Raw genomic sequence first — 16,548 nt, forward strand, 5'->3', positions numbered from 1 at the left:
AAAAAAAAAAAAAAAAAAAAAAAAAAAAAAAAAAAAAACCTGTGGTTCATAGTTCATTTATAAGTATTTCCATCTTATTTGTAAGTGGAAGCACTCGTTTACTTAATTTCAATGAATAGCTTTTTACATGTTTACTCTTTGAAAAGTGATTAAATGAAAAAATATATAAATTTTTTTAAACTTTAATAAACCAGTTAATATCAAAATAAATATATAGAAATGAATTGCTATTCCATGTTGCTGGCAATAACCATTATATATTATGTAATATATAATATAATCAAATGTAATATTAAGAAGTTCCTGGCCAGGCACAGTGGCTCACACCTGTAATCCCAGCACTTTGGGAGGCTAAGGCGGATGGATCACTTGAGGCCAGGAGTTCAAGACCAGCCTGGCCAGCATGGCAAAACTCCACCTCCACTAAAAATACAAAAATTAGCCAGGTGTGGTGGTGCGCACCTGTATTCCCAGTTACTCGGGAGACTGAAGCAGGAGAATCGCTTCAACCCAAGAGGCAGAGGTTGCAGTGAGCTGAGATTGGGCCACCGCACTCCACCTTGCACAACAGAGTGAGACTCTGTCTCCAAAAAACAAACAAACAAAGAATTTTCTTGGGCCACATATAAAATACACTAATGGGCCGGGCGTGGTGGCTCACACCCGTAATCCCAGCACTTTGGGAGACCAAGGTGGGCGGATCACGAGGTCAGGAGATCAAGACCATCCTGGCTAACACGGTGAAACCCCGTCTCTACTAAAAATACAAAAAATTAGCCGGGCATGGTGGTGAGCCCCTGTAGTCCCAGTTACTCGGGAGGCTGAGGCAGGAGAATGGCGTGAACCCGGGAGGCGGAGCTTGCAGTGAACCGAGATCGCGCCACTGCACTCCAGCCTGGGCGACAAAGCGAAACTCCGTCTCAAAAAAAAAAATACGTTAATGATAGCCTATGAGCTGAGAAAAAAAATTACAAAAAAAAACATGTTTTAAGAAAGTTTACAAATTTGTGTTGGGCCACATTCAAAGCCATTCTGGGCACCGGTTGGACAAGCTTGTTCTAAAGGGATTTTTAGGGTGTTGAAAACCTAACAAAGTCATTTGGAAGACTAAGTGGGTGAAATTGTGCCCTCACTTAAAATTAAAAGATGAGATTCTCACAGTCACATATTGAGAACAATTATAAGCTAATAATAGCATGGTGTACAAAAAAGAAATAGATCAACATAGCGGATGTTGCCTAGAAGGCCCAGAAATAGACCTTAGTACATGAAAATATTTAGTGTATGATTAAGGTAGAATTTCAAGTCGGTTGGGGAAAATGGATAAATAGCCAGATAGTGCTGTAATAACAATTAACTATTTGGGGAGAAAATTAAGTTAGATAGCTCTATCTTCAACCATATGCCACAATAAATTGTAGATGAATTAATGAACTATTTTCTGGGAAACTTATTTAAATATGCAAGTTAAAAAATAGAAGCCATAAAGTTGTTAGGTATGACTGTCTAAAATAAAATAAATAAAACCCACTTCTAAAAGCAGATGATGATGATTAGTTCCCTAATTTATGATTATTATTGACAACATTGACCCATTCATCTGTGTTTCTATGAGAATTCTGTTGTGCAGTCTCTAAAATGATTGCGTATGTGAAAATGTGGGGTGGCTATAGCTATGAATATTCTTGTTTGAGGAATTACTGTCTTTTTGTATTTTAAATCATGGTGTTTGAAGACTGAATCTACATTATAGAAAATGGGGGACCTATCAACTCATCAGCACCCATCAATTCATCATTTATATCATGTATAACTCCCCAATGCAATCCCTCCCTCCTCCCCCCTCCCCATGATAGGCCCCAGTGTGTGATGTTCCCCTTCCCGAGTCCAAGTGATCTCATTGTTCAGTTCCCACCTGTGCAGCACACCAACATGGCATAAGTATACATATGTAACAAACCTGCACGTTATGCACATGTACCCTAGAACTTAAAGTATAATTAAAAAAAAAGAAAAAAGAAAATGGGGGACCTTGGTTGGAGAATCTGTCCTACAATACTTGGCCTTTCTTTTACATTAGTCATTTATTCAAAATATTTATTCAGCATAGCTAGGTGCTGAGTATACAGCAGTGATCAAGAGACAGTTCCTGCCTTCAAGCTTATAATATGGAGACAAACAAGTAAACAGGCAGCGTGAGAATTGCTACACTAGAGAACTGTAGAGGGAGTATGGCTGTATTTGGAAAGACTGTGGAACTCAGTCCTAGAGGGATCAAGGAAGGCCTCTGGAAAAAGGGACACCTAAGCTCCAATCTAAAAGATAAGCAGGCCTGGTGGGGTGGCTCAGGCCTGTAATCCCAGCACTTTGGGAGGCCAAGGTGGGAGGATTGCTCAAAGCCAGCCAGCCTGGGCAACCAAGCGAGACCCTGTCTCTAAAAAAAAATTTTTTTTAATGAGCCGGGCATGGTGGTGTGTGCCTGTAGGCTCAGTTACTCAGGAGGCTGAGGTGGGGGAATCACTTGAACCTAGAAGTTCAAGGCTGCAGTGAGCTATAATCATACCACTGCCCTGCAGTGTGGGGCTACAGAGTTAGATTTCATCTCATGAGTGTGGGAATAAAGGATGAATAGAAGTAGGCAAGCAAAAGGGGGAATGAAGAGTGTTCTAAGCAGAGGGAACAGTAAAGTCTGAGACAAGACGGAGTGGGGTATTAGAGATACTACAAGACTTTAAGTACAGCAAAATTTACCTGCAGTTGAAGTGTACCTATATCTGAAACTAGATGGTATCATTTTCTAAGATGTAGGTAAAAGAAAATGCTTGTGATACACTGCTAAGGAGTAGAGGAAAATTAACTTCCAGCTAATGGCAGACTATCAAGCTACTAAATAGGACTGCTCTTACTTATTTATTTATTTATTTATTTATTTATAGACAGAGTCTCACTCTGTTGCCCAGGCTGGAGTGCAGTGGCGCAATCTCGGCTGACTGCAACCTCTGCTTCCCAGGTTCAAGTGATTCTTGTGCCTCAACTTCCTGAGTAGCTGGGACTACAGGCGTGTGCCACCACGCATGGCTAATTTTTTTATTTTTAGTAGAGACAAAGTTTTGCCATATTGGCCAGGCTGGTCTCGAACTCCTGAGCTCAAGTGATCTGCCCACCTCAGCCTCCCAAAATCCTAGGATTACAGGCATGAGCCACCATTCCCACCCTGCTCTTACATCTTTTTTTGACAAGAGATCAAAGCAGAAAAAGGAGTTCATAATACTTTACAAAATCTAGCCTTAGCCTCTCAAAAGTTTAATGAAATTCTCAACCTTTTTATTTAGTTGTTAACATTCACCTTGTGTTCTAGTTAATGAGAACTGAAGACTCCTACCAACCCCCACCCCACCATATAACAGCTCCTCAGCCTGCTGAGGCAAATGTACATATCAGAGTCTCTGTCTAGAGGCCTCACCTTACTTCTGACTTTAAATAGAAAAAGAACTTCCCCAGCTGACCAAAATGAAAAAGAGAACCTAGATTGAAATTATGGTCCAGATATTATACACATAGTTAGACATCAGCTTAGGTGGTGGTTAGGATGTGCCTGAGATGGGTGGGGATGATCGAGGTAAGATAGTCAGTGATGAGTGCTGTTGTTGGCATTCTAGGTACGCCTACCACATATAAGCACATGTGGCTGTCAGCTGAGCCAGATTCCCAAAGTATAACTTTTCTAGTGGTCTGTTTTGCAATTAAGAATAACTTTAGGCTGGTTGTGGTGGCTCATGCCTGTAATCCAAGCACTTTGGGAGGCCGAGGCGGGAGAATCACCTGAGGTCAGGAGTTCGAGACCAGCCTGGCCAACATGGCGAAACCCCCGTCTCTACTAAAAGTACAAAAATTAACTGGGCATGATGGCAGGCGCCTGTAATCGCAGTTACTCAGAAGGCTGAGGCAGGAGAATGGCTTGAACTTGGGAGGCGGAAGTTGCAGTGAGCCAAGATCGTGCCACCACACTCTAGCCTGGGTGACAAGAGCGAGACTCCCTCTCAAAAACAGAACAAAAAAAAGAAACATTGTATACCACAGAAAGATTTTATGTGAAAGACTGATCTGCTAGCTAAAGACTGTCCAAGTTTTAAGGCACTGAAAATGGTCTTTAAACAAAATAATTTTCTCTTGGAATTTTCTATGAATGCACTGCTTTCTCAACCACAGTGTAAGCTTTGACTTGTCTGCCCTCTAGTGGAGGCCCATAGTTAAGTTAACCAGTGTCATTGGCTTTAGAAAAACTACCTAACTTTTCTCCATTGGCTTTCCAAATTGTAGTCTGTTTCCTTAAAAAAAAAAAAAAAAAATTGCCATGAAAACAACATATTTATAATTTTCTAAGATGCTAATAAATACCTTCCCTGGCTGCCTCATAGCATCAGGTTCAGGGTCCTGTCTCCTGCAGCTTATCTTTGCAGCCTACCTTAAGGAAAGCTCTGGGTTTCAACTCAGCTAGTTAGTTCACTGCCACTCCAAGGTGTCAAATGTATTTCTACTGCTCTTCCCTTTTCTTCATATCTCTTCTGAATTCCTGTGACATGTACTTCCTGTGCCATACATTTATACTGTATATTTTGGATCAACTTTTCAGATAAAACAGCCTTACCCCTTCAGGCAGATGACCTCCTTGAGTATGGTACTGTTTCACACTTTTCTGTGTCCCCTTATAGACTCCAGCAGCTTTCAGTGAGTATATTGATTATTTGCTGTTCAGAGATATTCAATATGCTGACTCTTTTCCTCTATTGATAGCTGAAAAGCTAATTGTCTAGATTTAAATATAAATATTAAAATATTAACATAGTAACAATTCATTTCCCCCTAATGAAAACTGTCTTGGCATCTTAAAACCTACATCTTAAATATTCTAATTTCTTTTTTACTTGGGCCACTAACTGTATTTCCCTACTTTGTAGTTTGAAAGTGATTTTAGAAAGTTTGAGAAAATTATGCTGTTCATTTAGGAGTATTTGTCAAGTAATCGGTGTTGCTTCATTGTCCTTTTTTACATGTTCTTCGTCCTTATTTCTAGATAATGTTTCCGTTTGTAATCTTGGTTAGTCCTCTTGTTCTTTATATCCGTGAACAATTAGAATGTTTAATCCTACAAGAAAATAACAGATGGATTTTATTTAGCCTCTTCCAAGTGTTGTGAGTGCCTCTTATTGTTTAAGTTTCTTGTGGAAGCATGGTAATCATGTGTAGCAGAGGCCTGGTGCTAAAACCAGAAGCCAGGCTAAGCAATTAGTATAGCTGGTAGGACAGACAAACAAGAAAACATATATAGGCAAAAGTGGCATACAGGCAGGATCCCCAAGGTGAAGCTAAGATCACAGTTAAAGAGTTTTAAACCAAAGTTTAGAGAACAGAAGCGATGTGGCTATAAGTAGAGGAGGAGATACTCAAAATATTTCACAACTAGTATGGTATAGCCATCAACCAATCAGAAAAGATGGGAGCAAAATCTGGAAGTCCCCTGCTGCACTGGTTTACCTGGTTGTTGGTGGATCGTGACATACTTAGAGGGGCTCCAGGCAGCCACTATTTCAATATTTTAAGTTAGTACAGCTGTATCAGTATGCCTTGGCTGAACATAAGACTCTATGTCCATCCTGAGGGCTCAGGCTATAATGAAGGAAATGGACCAAGTGTGGGGTCTTCAGAAAGTGGGATATGGAATTTCACCTGAATAGAAGGGAGCAGAATCTGGAGCATTCCTTTAATACAAGAGGAGCAACCTGTTCTGGCAGAAGGTGTATTTGATGTTTTCAGACAGAATCCTGACTTGGCTGTGTACTCTTAGGTTACTTTGAGCAAATTTTCTCACTTCCGTGAGGCAGATTCATCAACTGAAAAATAAGACTGTAATCATACCTACATGGCATTCATTCCAGGGTGGTTCACATGAGACAATAATCATGAAGAGACTGTTGACTTTTCTGGTACTGGCAAACAAGAGAATGACACAGAGGGAGAGTCTTCTTACTATCTTACGATGGGTGCTGCATGCTGTCTGCCCCATATTTAAGCACTTATCCTGGATTGGCAAACCAAGTATATGACTAATAACTTAATGGAGGAAAAAAGTACAAAATATAGTGAAATTAGCCTCAGTTTATTTCTGGTTTTCCCACTTACTGGTTGTGAAATCTTGGACTACATTTATTAATTTGTCTAATATCTACTGAACATCTTCTGTATGCTTAACACTATAAAAATATAGTCCTGCTCTACAGAGCTTACAGTCTAGGAAGGGAAATTTTATTTTATTTTATTTTATTTTGTTTTTTGAGAGCTGAGTTTCTATAATCATACTGCTCTCCTTAGTTACCTAGCACAGGCACCTTGAGTAGGTAGAGGCTATGTTTACCCTGGGCTTTTTGATGTTGTTTCTCCAAACCTTTAAGCCAAAGGTTTACAGTCTTAACTGCTTATCAGTTATCTACAGAGCTTTTTTAATGTACTGATTCCCAGGCCCCACAACTTGTTGTATGCCGGTAAATGTTTAAAAGCCTGTTTTCTAAGCAGGGGCTCATGTGTAGCATTTGCTGATTTTGCTGATAAACACATCCGCCTTGGCTACCAATGTCTCTCACAAGGTTCCTAAAAATGTAACAATTGTTATCTAACAACCTAGCCAGCTCCAGCACACCAGTGGACCAACGTCAGAGCTAAAGAATAAGAATTTATAGGCATGAGGGCCGGGCACAGTGGCTCACGCCTATAATCCCAGCACTTTGGGAGGCCGAGGCGAGCGGATCATGAGGTCAGGAGTTCAAGACTATCCTGGCTAACATGGTGAAACCCCGTCTCTACTAAAAAATACAAAAAATTAGCTGGGCGTGGTGGCCGGCACCTGTAGTCCCAAATACTCGGGAGGCTGAGGCAGGAAAATGGCGTGAACCCGGAAGGCAGAGCTTGCAGTGAGTCGAGATCACACCGCTGCTCTCCAGCCTAGGCGACAGAGCGAGACTCCATCTAAAAATTATAATAATAATAGTAATAGTAATTTATAGGCATGAGGCCTGGAGCTTTTTGTTACCAAAAAAGTTCTAAAAGGGACCCAGAGGTAACCAGTGACTTGCGAAGTTTCCATATTGCATGCCTGTCAGCTGTGACAAGTTCAGAACACTGTAAGACTTGTTGCCTTTTATGACCAGGTGTGGTAGCTCGTACCTGTAGCCCTAGCACTTTGGCAGGCTGAGGTTGGAGGATCACTTGAAGCCAAGAGTTTGAGACCAACCTGGGCAACTTAGTGAGACCTCATTTCTTCCCCCCCCCAAAAAAAAAAAAAAAAATCCAGATGTGGTGGTGTACACCTATGTACAGAGCTGGCTGTGGTGGCTACTTGTGAACTCATGAAGGCTGAGGCAGGAGAACGCTTAACCCAGGAATTTGAGGTTATAGTGAGCTACGATCGTGCCTTTGCATTCCAGCCTGGGCAACAGAGCGTGACCCTGGCTCAAAAAAACAAAACAACAACAACAACAAAGACTTGTTGCTTTCTAAAACCAATGAATTTGATCTCTAGTGATAGAAAAGACTGTATAACAACTCTGAAATTATCACAAGTGGGTGAGTTAAGTTGCACACATTAAATAACTTTTTAAAAAGTGGAATAAGGATTGAAGACAAAAGACATCTAATAACAGTTTCACATCCAGAGCTCCGATTTTCTATAGGGCATTGACTGGACTGTGATGTCTCTTAAATTAGCTGTTATCCAAGGACTTTTCGTTCTTTAGAATCAAAGCTATTTCAGCAAAATTCTAATCAAGCTTGCTTTCTCATTGCTGACCATCCCGACTGTGAGTCACATGTATTTGTGTTTTAAAGGAGTTTGAAAGAAACACTAGAGAAATAGCAGGTGTCTCACAGAGGTTTTCTATTGCTTGAAAATTATAGGGAAGAAAGTTTGTTTAATTTAAGGTTTCTTAAACCCTGTCATAACATTAATAAGCATAATGTGACTTTGATTTTAATTGTAAGTATTCCAGAATCCTCTGACTTTCTTTAATGCATGTCATGTCTCTATAAAATATGATTAAATTGAATATCTGATTTCTGATTCCAGCCAATAGTATATATCTTGATCTAAATTAGACTTTAAAACAAGGTCAGATTATATGGGAACTCCTGATGTGATCATGTCTGAGCCTTTTCCAAACCAGCTTTCTCAGATTATGAGTGCCTAGGTATACGCTCTGGTCTTGGACCATACTGTGTGTCTTTACTGCCACACTTGCAGGTCCTTTCTTGTCCTTAGCCTCCCAATAACGAGAACACTTCTTTATAGACATTAGCCTGTAAAAATATCCATATGGCCTTCAGTCCACTTTGCACTGATGTAAGAGCTGCTTTACCCTCCTAAATAGCTCTGTGGCCCTAGCCTTTAGGAGCTCTACTTCATTCACTATCATTAACTACCTGTTTTTCTTTCCTGTTCATTTTGTCTACCTATTCAGTTAATCACCAGGGTTGATAGGGTTGATTAAAGATGGCTACAAATTCTTGCTACTTCTCCCATTGCGCGAGGGGAATCTAATTCCTCTCACAAATTCCTTGAATCTGTGTTGGACTTTTTTGGTACACCAATGAAGTGTGGCAGAAATGACATTATGCCAGCTCTGAGCCTAGCCTTTAGGAGGACTAGCCCTTTTGGAGGCCTGAGCCATTATTCAAGAAGACCAACCCTGAGGATACCATGCTTTGAGGAAGCCCAAGATAAATTAGAAATCATGTTTAGACACTCCAGTTGACATTTCCAGTTGAGCCCAGCTTTCCACCCATCTAGGCTATGACATTAGACATATGAATGAAGCTGCTTAGATCCTCCATGCCAGCTCATGTGCTAATTAAATATCATCTGAATAGCACTGAATGACCCCTAGCAATACCATGTAGAACTGAAGAATCACCCAGCTAAGTGCTGCTTGAATTTCTGACCCATAAAATCATGAAATATAATAAAGCAGTAATTTGTTACAAAGCAATAGATAACCCAAACAGCTGTTTTTTCTCTGTTTCTAGCAGTGGATCTAAGGCTTCTCTTTCAAGTAGCCAAGTGGCAGGCCTGGTGCCTTTATTCCTCCTCAAGCCTGTGTGTTTTATATCCACTTTTTTCAAAAGCCAGAAGCATGGCATTATCTCTTCCAGTTTCAAAGCACATACTGTCTCTTAGAAAGACTACTAGATTCCTTTTTCCTGTCCGATAGATACCTCCTACTATTCATTTATTTCCAAAGGCTGAGGTAAGTGATGGATAATCTGATATCCAGTGAATTGACAATTCACAACCATCTTTTCTGATCATAGAACTGTTATCTTGGAATTTCCATCATTATAGACTCATAACACTAATATTACTTGATAGCCTTAACCCCCAATACCTATACCTTTGCTTCAAAAATCCACAGCTGCTCTTCCCCAAATTTATCAGACTGTCATTCTTTTACAGTTTTCAGCTCTTTTGTCTGTTCTTCTCCCTGAAATACTCTTACTTACTTTTTTTTTTATTTTTATTTTTTTGTAGAGACAGTGTTTCGCTATGTGGCCCAGACTGGTCTCAAACTCCTGCCTCAAGGGATTCTTCTACGTTGGCCTTCCAAAGTGCTGAGTTTACAGGCATGAGCCACCATGCCTGGCCAATACTCTTATTTTCCATCTGACAAAAACCCACTAGTTCAAGCCCAGCCAAAAAAAAATAACTTGGGAACGATTTCCCAACACCACAGTTAGTCACTTCCTCCTCTGTTGCTTCTATAACATTTTGTATGTCCTTCTGCTGTAGGCCTAAATGACATATCGTTATAATTTCTGTTTTATGGAACTGTCTCCCACACTACAATATGAACTGTTTAAGGACAGTTGTGCTTACTTTCATTCCCTGGTGCCTAGTATCTGAAACATAATAGGTAGTCAATGAATGTCAATGAATGAATGAGAATGAATGAACATATAATTGAGAGCAGGTGGGCTGGGTGCCGTGGCTCACACCTGTAATCCCAGCACTTTGGGAGGCTGAAGCAGGAGGATTGCTTAAAGCCAGAAGTTCAAGACCAGCCTGGGCAACATAGCGAGATCTCATCTTTCAAAAAAAAATAGTATTTTTTAAAAATTGAGAGCAAGTAAATGATTTCCTTTTGCTTAAGCAAAAGGTTCTTGGGTAAGGTATTACTGTCAGAACTTAGCCACAGGCAACTCCTGAGCAACAAAAACCATTCTTTTAACCTGGAAAGGCTAAAATGTAACTGGCATAGAGTCCTTACCAGCAGAAAATGTATAGCTAGTTAGCTTCAAGCGTTCACATGGCATTAGTTAGCTGCTCCAGTCACTCATTCGACTCTTTATTGAGTTCCATCTGCACATAGGGCATTGTGCCAAACACAGAGTGAGAGGCAAAGGGCAATGAGGCATGGTTCCTGCCCTTAAGGAGATTACAATCTGATGATGGGAGATAAAACAAGTACGCAGTTGTGACCTAGAAACAGAACTGGTAGTACCACAAGAATGATGGGCAGTAACCGTTAGGTTTGGAGGGAGACAGAGAGCATCAGTCAGGTGATAAAAGAAATGTCACAGGCCGGGCGCGGTGGCCCACGCCTGTAATCCCAGCACTTTGGGAGGCCAAGGTGGGCGAATCATGAGGTCTGGAGATCGAGACCATCCTGGCTAACACGGTGAAACCCCATCGCTACTAAAAATACAAAAAATTAGCCGGGCGTGGTGGTGGTCGCCTGTAGTCCCAGCTACTCAGGAGGCTGAGGCAGGAGAATGGCGTGAACCCAGGAGGCGGAGCTTGCAGTGAGCCGAGATCGCGCCACTGCACTCCAGCCTGGGAGAGAGAGCGAGACTCCTTCTCAAAAAAAAAAAAAGAAAGAAAGAAAAAAGAAATGTCACAAACTACTAGTGTTTGAAACTAGCTTTGAAGGCTGGAAAAGAATATAGGAGAGGGGAGAGGGGCTTTCTAGGTTGATACAACAGCATGAACAAAGAAGTCAACTGGTACATTTGGAGAATGATAAATGAGACGACTTGGATTGGAGCAAATAGAAAGTGTAAAGAATCTTGAATAAGATTTGGGAAAATATTGCTTAACACTCTGCTAGCCCAGTGTTCAAGGCTGGCAGCATCTCCCTCCACCAAGCCTGCGTCTCAGTAATATTAAATATTGAGTGTAGAATAAACACTCAATGAGGTTATGTAATATGCATAACAATAATAATCATAATGGTTATGATGTTCTTTCTGTAAAAATTCAAATATGCCAAAAATATGACCTATTGATATTCTTTAAAGAGACATTCTTTAAAATATAGAAGTTTGAGTCAGACACGGTGGCTAACGCCTGTAATCCCAGCACTTTGGGAGGCTGAGGCGGGCAGATCAAGAGTTTAGGAGTTCGTGACCACCCTGGCCAATATAGTGAAATCCCACCTCTACTAAAACTACAAAAATTAGCCGGGCACAGTGGTACATGCCTGTGATCTCAGCTACTTGGGAGGCTGAGGCAGGAGAATCACTTGAACCCAGGAGGCAGAGGATGCAGTGAGCCGAGATCGCGCCACTGCACTCCAGCCTGGGCAACAGAACGAGACTTTCTCAAAAAAGAAAGAAAGAAAATATGATAGACTATGTTCATGACTAGAGGGTAGGCAAACGTTTCTGAGAACCTAGAAAACAGTAACCATAGGGGAAAATAATTGCCAATTAAAGTTACAGCTCTCACGCATTGTTGATGAGGGTATAAAGTGGTGTAAATGCTTTGGGAGAAGTCCTGGCAATTTTATATAAAACTATACATGCATCTGTCTTGTGACCCAAAAGAAATAAAAGCATATGTCAACCGCCCCCCCAAAAAAACTTCACAAAAGAATATTCACATAATAGCTTTATTTATTTAATGTTAGAGTCTCACTTTGTCACCCAGGTTGGAATGCAGTGGTGTGATCATAGCTCACTGCAGCCTCAAACTCCTGGGCTCAACCAGTCCTCCCACCTCAGCCTCCAGCATAGGACTACAGGTGTCATGTCTGGCTAATTATTATTATTATTTTTTTGGTCGAGACTGTGTCTTGCTATTTTGCCCAGACTGGTCTCAAACTCCTAGCTTCAAGTGATCCTCCTGCCTCAGCCTCCCAAAGTGCTGGGATGACAGGCATGAACTACCATGTCTGGCTAATAACTTTGTTCATGATAGGCAAAAACTCAAATATCCCAAATGTACCCATCAATAAGAGAATGAATAAATGAACTAGTATATTCATGTGATGGAATCCTTAGTGATAAAAAGGAATGAACTGCTATTTTATGCAACACCATGGGATAAATCTCAAAAACATTATGCTGAATGTTTTCAAAATCCTCCCATAAAGTAGTACATAGTATATAATCCCATTTAATGAACAATGGAATCATATCCTGTGTACTAATTTTTTATGGCAAAAATCTGTGGTGGAAAATCAAAACAGGATTGCCTGAGGAGTGGGTGGTGCCACATTTTGACTGGGAATGGCTATGAGAAAAATTTCTGAGGTGATGGAAATGTTCCATTTCTTGATAGCAGTTTGAATTACGTAGACACATACATTTATCAAAACTCATTAAATGGTGCACTTAAGATTGTATATTTCATTGTATATAAATTTTACCTTAAAAAAAAAATGGCCAGGTGCCGGTGGCTTATGCCTGTAATCCCAGCACTCTGGGAGGTCAAGGCAGGAAGATAGGTTGAGGCCAGAAGTTTGAGACCAACCTAAACAGCATAGTGAGACCCCGTCTCTACAAAAATATAAAAATAAAAACAAAATTATCTAAGCATGGCAGTGTGCTCCTGTAGTCCTAGCTACTCAGGAGGGTGAGGCAGGAGAATTGCTTGAACCCAGGAGTTTGAGGCTGCAGTGAGCTATGATAATGCTACTGCACTCTAGCCCAAATGACAGAGCAAGACCTTATCTCTAAACAAAAAAGGAAAGGAAAAAACTGTAAAGAAAAACTGAATTATAATTAATTATTATGCATTTAAAAGCAGATGTACTGATATCAGTAACTTACATCGAAACGCATCTAAAAAATAAGATGGACTGATAGATGGAAAGAGAGATGAATAAACATGATTAAAAAAAAAGTATAGAAAATATTGGCTGGGCTTGGTGGCTCACCCCTGTAATCCCAGGCCATGGGAAGCCGAGGTGGGCGGATCACCTGAGGTCAGGAGTTCGAGACCAGCCTGGCCAACATGGAGAAAGCCCGTCTCTACTAAAAATACAAAAATTAGCCAGGCCATGGTGACACATGCCTGTAATCCTAGCTACTCAGGAAGTGGAGAACGGAGAAGCACTTGAACCCAGGAGGTGGAGGTTGCAGTGAACTGAGATTGCACCACTGCACTCCAGCCTGGACAACAGAGCGAGACTCTGTCAAAAAAAAAAAAAAAAAGTATAGAAAATATTAATGATACAATCTAGATGGTAGATAGACAAGTTCGCTATAAGATCTTTCAATTTTATGTTTGAAATTTTTTAAATAATAAAATGAAGTAGAAACAAAAAAGTATAAACTTTGGGATAGTAGTCACATAATAGAAAGAGGAATGGGAGATAAGAGGCAGACAGGTAGAAGCAACAGTGTTGGTACTATTATAGCTCTTAGGTGGAATGGTGTTCATAGGTTTTCATTTTATTGTACCTCATGACTTATATGTTAAGCATATTCTTATATAATATTTAGTGCAATTAAAAAAGAATGTGGCCAGGTGTGGTGGCTCACTCTTGTAATCCCAGCACTTTGGGAGGCCAAGGGGGGTAGATCACCTGAGGTCAGGAGTTTGAGACTAGCCTGGCCAATATGGCCAAACCCTGTCTCTACTAAAAAATACAAAAATTAGCCAGGCGTGGTGGCAGGCACCTGTAGTCCCAGCTACTTGGGAGGCTGAGACTGGAGAATTGCTTGAACCAGGGAGGTGGAGGTTGCAGTGAGCCGAGATCGCACCACTGCACTCCAGCCTGGGCGACAGAGCAAGACAACATCTTTAAAAAAAAAAAGAAAAAAAAAGATAAGGAAAAAATGTGAGAAGACTACATTATAATTTGAGATATATTAATAACAATACTGAAGCACTCTTTGTTAAATGATATTCCAGGAAATCATATCTATTTATTATAGTTCCTTTGGGCACAAAAATCTAACATTTACATTTGTTTATCTGAGTCTTTTCATTTTCATTCTTGCAAACTTTCCAGGTTCTGATTATTGATTCTAGAGATAGTTCTTTCCCGTTTTAAACCTTTTTTCAGTCTCTACAGGGCATACCTTTCTAACCTAAAACCTCTCTCTTATATGCAAAGAGTGTAATACACTATGACACTTTCTACCTGTACTCCCTCTGGGAGCAGAATCTTTGTTTTGTTCTTCCTTTGTGGAAAAAAAAAAAGAGAGAGAGAGAGACATGTTTGAAATCAATAATGAAAGTAACATGGGAATTAAAGTTATAGAGCTAGCCTTGGCTGCCTAGGAATGGAGGCAGAATGATATAAAGGTAGATGAGGATGGCTTCATAAATGAAAATGCAGGTGGCTTGTTGGCAGACAGTACACATATTCTCTGAGATTATTTTTCTCCTTCTACCTAATAGTTCTGTGTTTACCAGATAGGGCAAAAGTGATGAGAGAACAAATACAAATTGTCAGGGAGCAAATTTAAAGAAAAAGCCTCTCCATCTTTCCTCACTTTTCCTTCATGTCAATATTCTTGCCTTTGTGAAGATCTGTATAATATCATAACATACACCAATTTTAACCCAGGGCAGGGAGAGGTAAATGATAAGCTTTTCAGCTAGTTGGGAGTCAGTATTTTTTCATTTTAATTCTTCACCACATGAGTCTCCCTGGAGAACTTATTTCCCTTTTGCTTCTTCATCTGTAAAATATTCATTGAGTCTAAGTTGCCATAAGTTACAAGACTTTCTATTACTTTATGTGCCACACTAAGAAGAAATAAATATTGTAATTGAACTATGATTCAGTGCTTTTTGTTGTTGTCATTGTTTGGCATCCCTGGGTGGGTCATTAACCGTCAGTGCTTTTATATCACATTGATTTATCCTGTGTTATTGTGTGTATTTGAGTAAGTTAAAAATAATTGGTACCATCAACCTTCTGGGTTTGTAAGGAATAAGTAGAGTAATGTACTTAAGTTGATGAACACAGTGCCTAGCACATTGTACGTACTCAATAAGTGGTAGCCATTATGTTGATGTTGATGGTGATTTGATCATGAGCACTCTCTTTTAAGTGGTGTTCATTGTTTAGGTTGTTCTTTGGGGAATCAGAATCATTAATAGGTTATCTTGATGAGATTTATTGGTGGTCCTCAGAATGCCCACTCATTTTGAAGCCAAAGTAGCATAACAGTAAAATAACATGTTTAGTTGGTTTTCAGAGGTAATTATTTTAATGAGTAGCACTTCATTGTCAATGAAATTTGTTCATGGACTATTGTTGAAGTTACCTCCAGAAATAAGTTCTATTGACATCAACCTCCTGGGTTGGTTGAAGTCACTTTTTATGATGAGAATTTAGTTCAAGTATACAACATGTGAAACTTAGTAAAATTGTACTAGTGATATTATGATATGAAACCTCAGGTTTTAATTTTTTTTTTTTTTTTTTCATTTTCTGTCTATACAGGAGGCAGACAGTGGGGAGGAAGAATGCCGGTCACAGCCCAGGAGGTATGTTTGTTCATTATATCCTACGACATTTTTGTTATAGGATATTTTTGTAGTAGTTATTGTTTTTTCTTTAATTCTTTTTCAGTATTATCAGATTAGCTTATCCTTGTTTTCCAACATGCTTCCTTGGTCTCTCAAAAAACCAGATTGCAGCTGGGCATGGTGGCTTATGCCTGTAATTCCAGCTACTTGGAATTGCTTAAGGCCAGGAGTTCGAGACAACGTATCAGGACCCTCCTTTCTTTTGAAAAAGAAAGAGTGGTTAAACCATCATTCTTAGCAAACTATCACAAGAACAGAAAACCAAACACCGCATGTTCTCACTCATAGGTGGGAACTGAACAATGAGATCACTTGGACTCGGGAAGGGGAACATCACACACTGGGGCCTATCATGGGGAGGGGGGAGGAGGGAGGGATTGCATTGGGGAGTTATACATGATATAAATGATGAATTGATGGGTGCTGACGAGTTGGTGGGTGCAGCACACCAACATGGCATAAGTATACATATGTAACAAACCTGCACGTTATGCACATGTACCCTAGAACTTAAAGTATAATAAAAAAAAAAAAAAGAATACAAAGAATATAAAGCGATATGGAGATATATTATTACACAATAAATAAAAATTGTAAAGCTGAAAAAAAAAAACAAAAAAAAAAGAAAAAAAATCATTCAATATTGTATATTTGAGGTATCAAAACATCACACTAGGAAACCTCTCTAGTGAACCATGAAAATAAACTCCATCTGAATGAAAAAAAAAAAAAAA

General features: G+C 39.8%; 1 protein-coding gene across 3 annotated transcripts in view; it reads left to right on the forward strand.

The window, feature by feature from the left end:
• Nucleotides 1–16,548, forward strand: part of SSH2 (slingshot protein phosphatase 2) — a 316,292-nt gene that overhangs the window by 120,741 nt on the left and 179,003 nt on the right. For all 3 annotated transcript variants that reach the window (XM_017855091.1, XM_017855094.1, XM_017855092.1), the window contains one exon: nt 15,729–15,772. In XM_017855091.1, the coding sequence (XP_017710580.1) occupies nt 15,729–15,772 (44 nt within the window). The remainder of the gene's footprint in view (nt 1–15,728; nt 15,773–16,548) is intronic.

This window comes from Rhinopithecus bieti, unplaced genomic scaffold (assembly GCF_001698545.2).
Source record: "Rhinopithecus bieti isolate Rb0 unplaced genomic scaffold, ASM169854v2 scaffold_38691, whole genome shotgun sequence".
Lineage (NCBI taxonomy): Eukaryota > Metazoa > Chordata > Mammalia > Primates > Cercopithecidae > Rhinopithecus > Rhinopithecus bieti.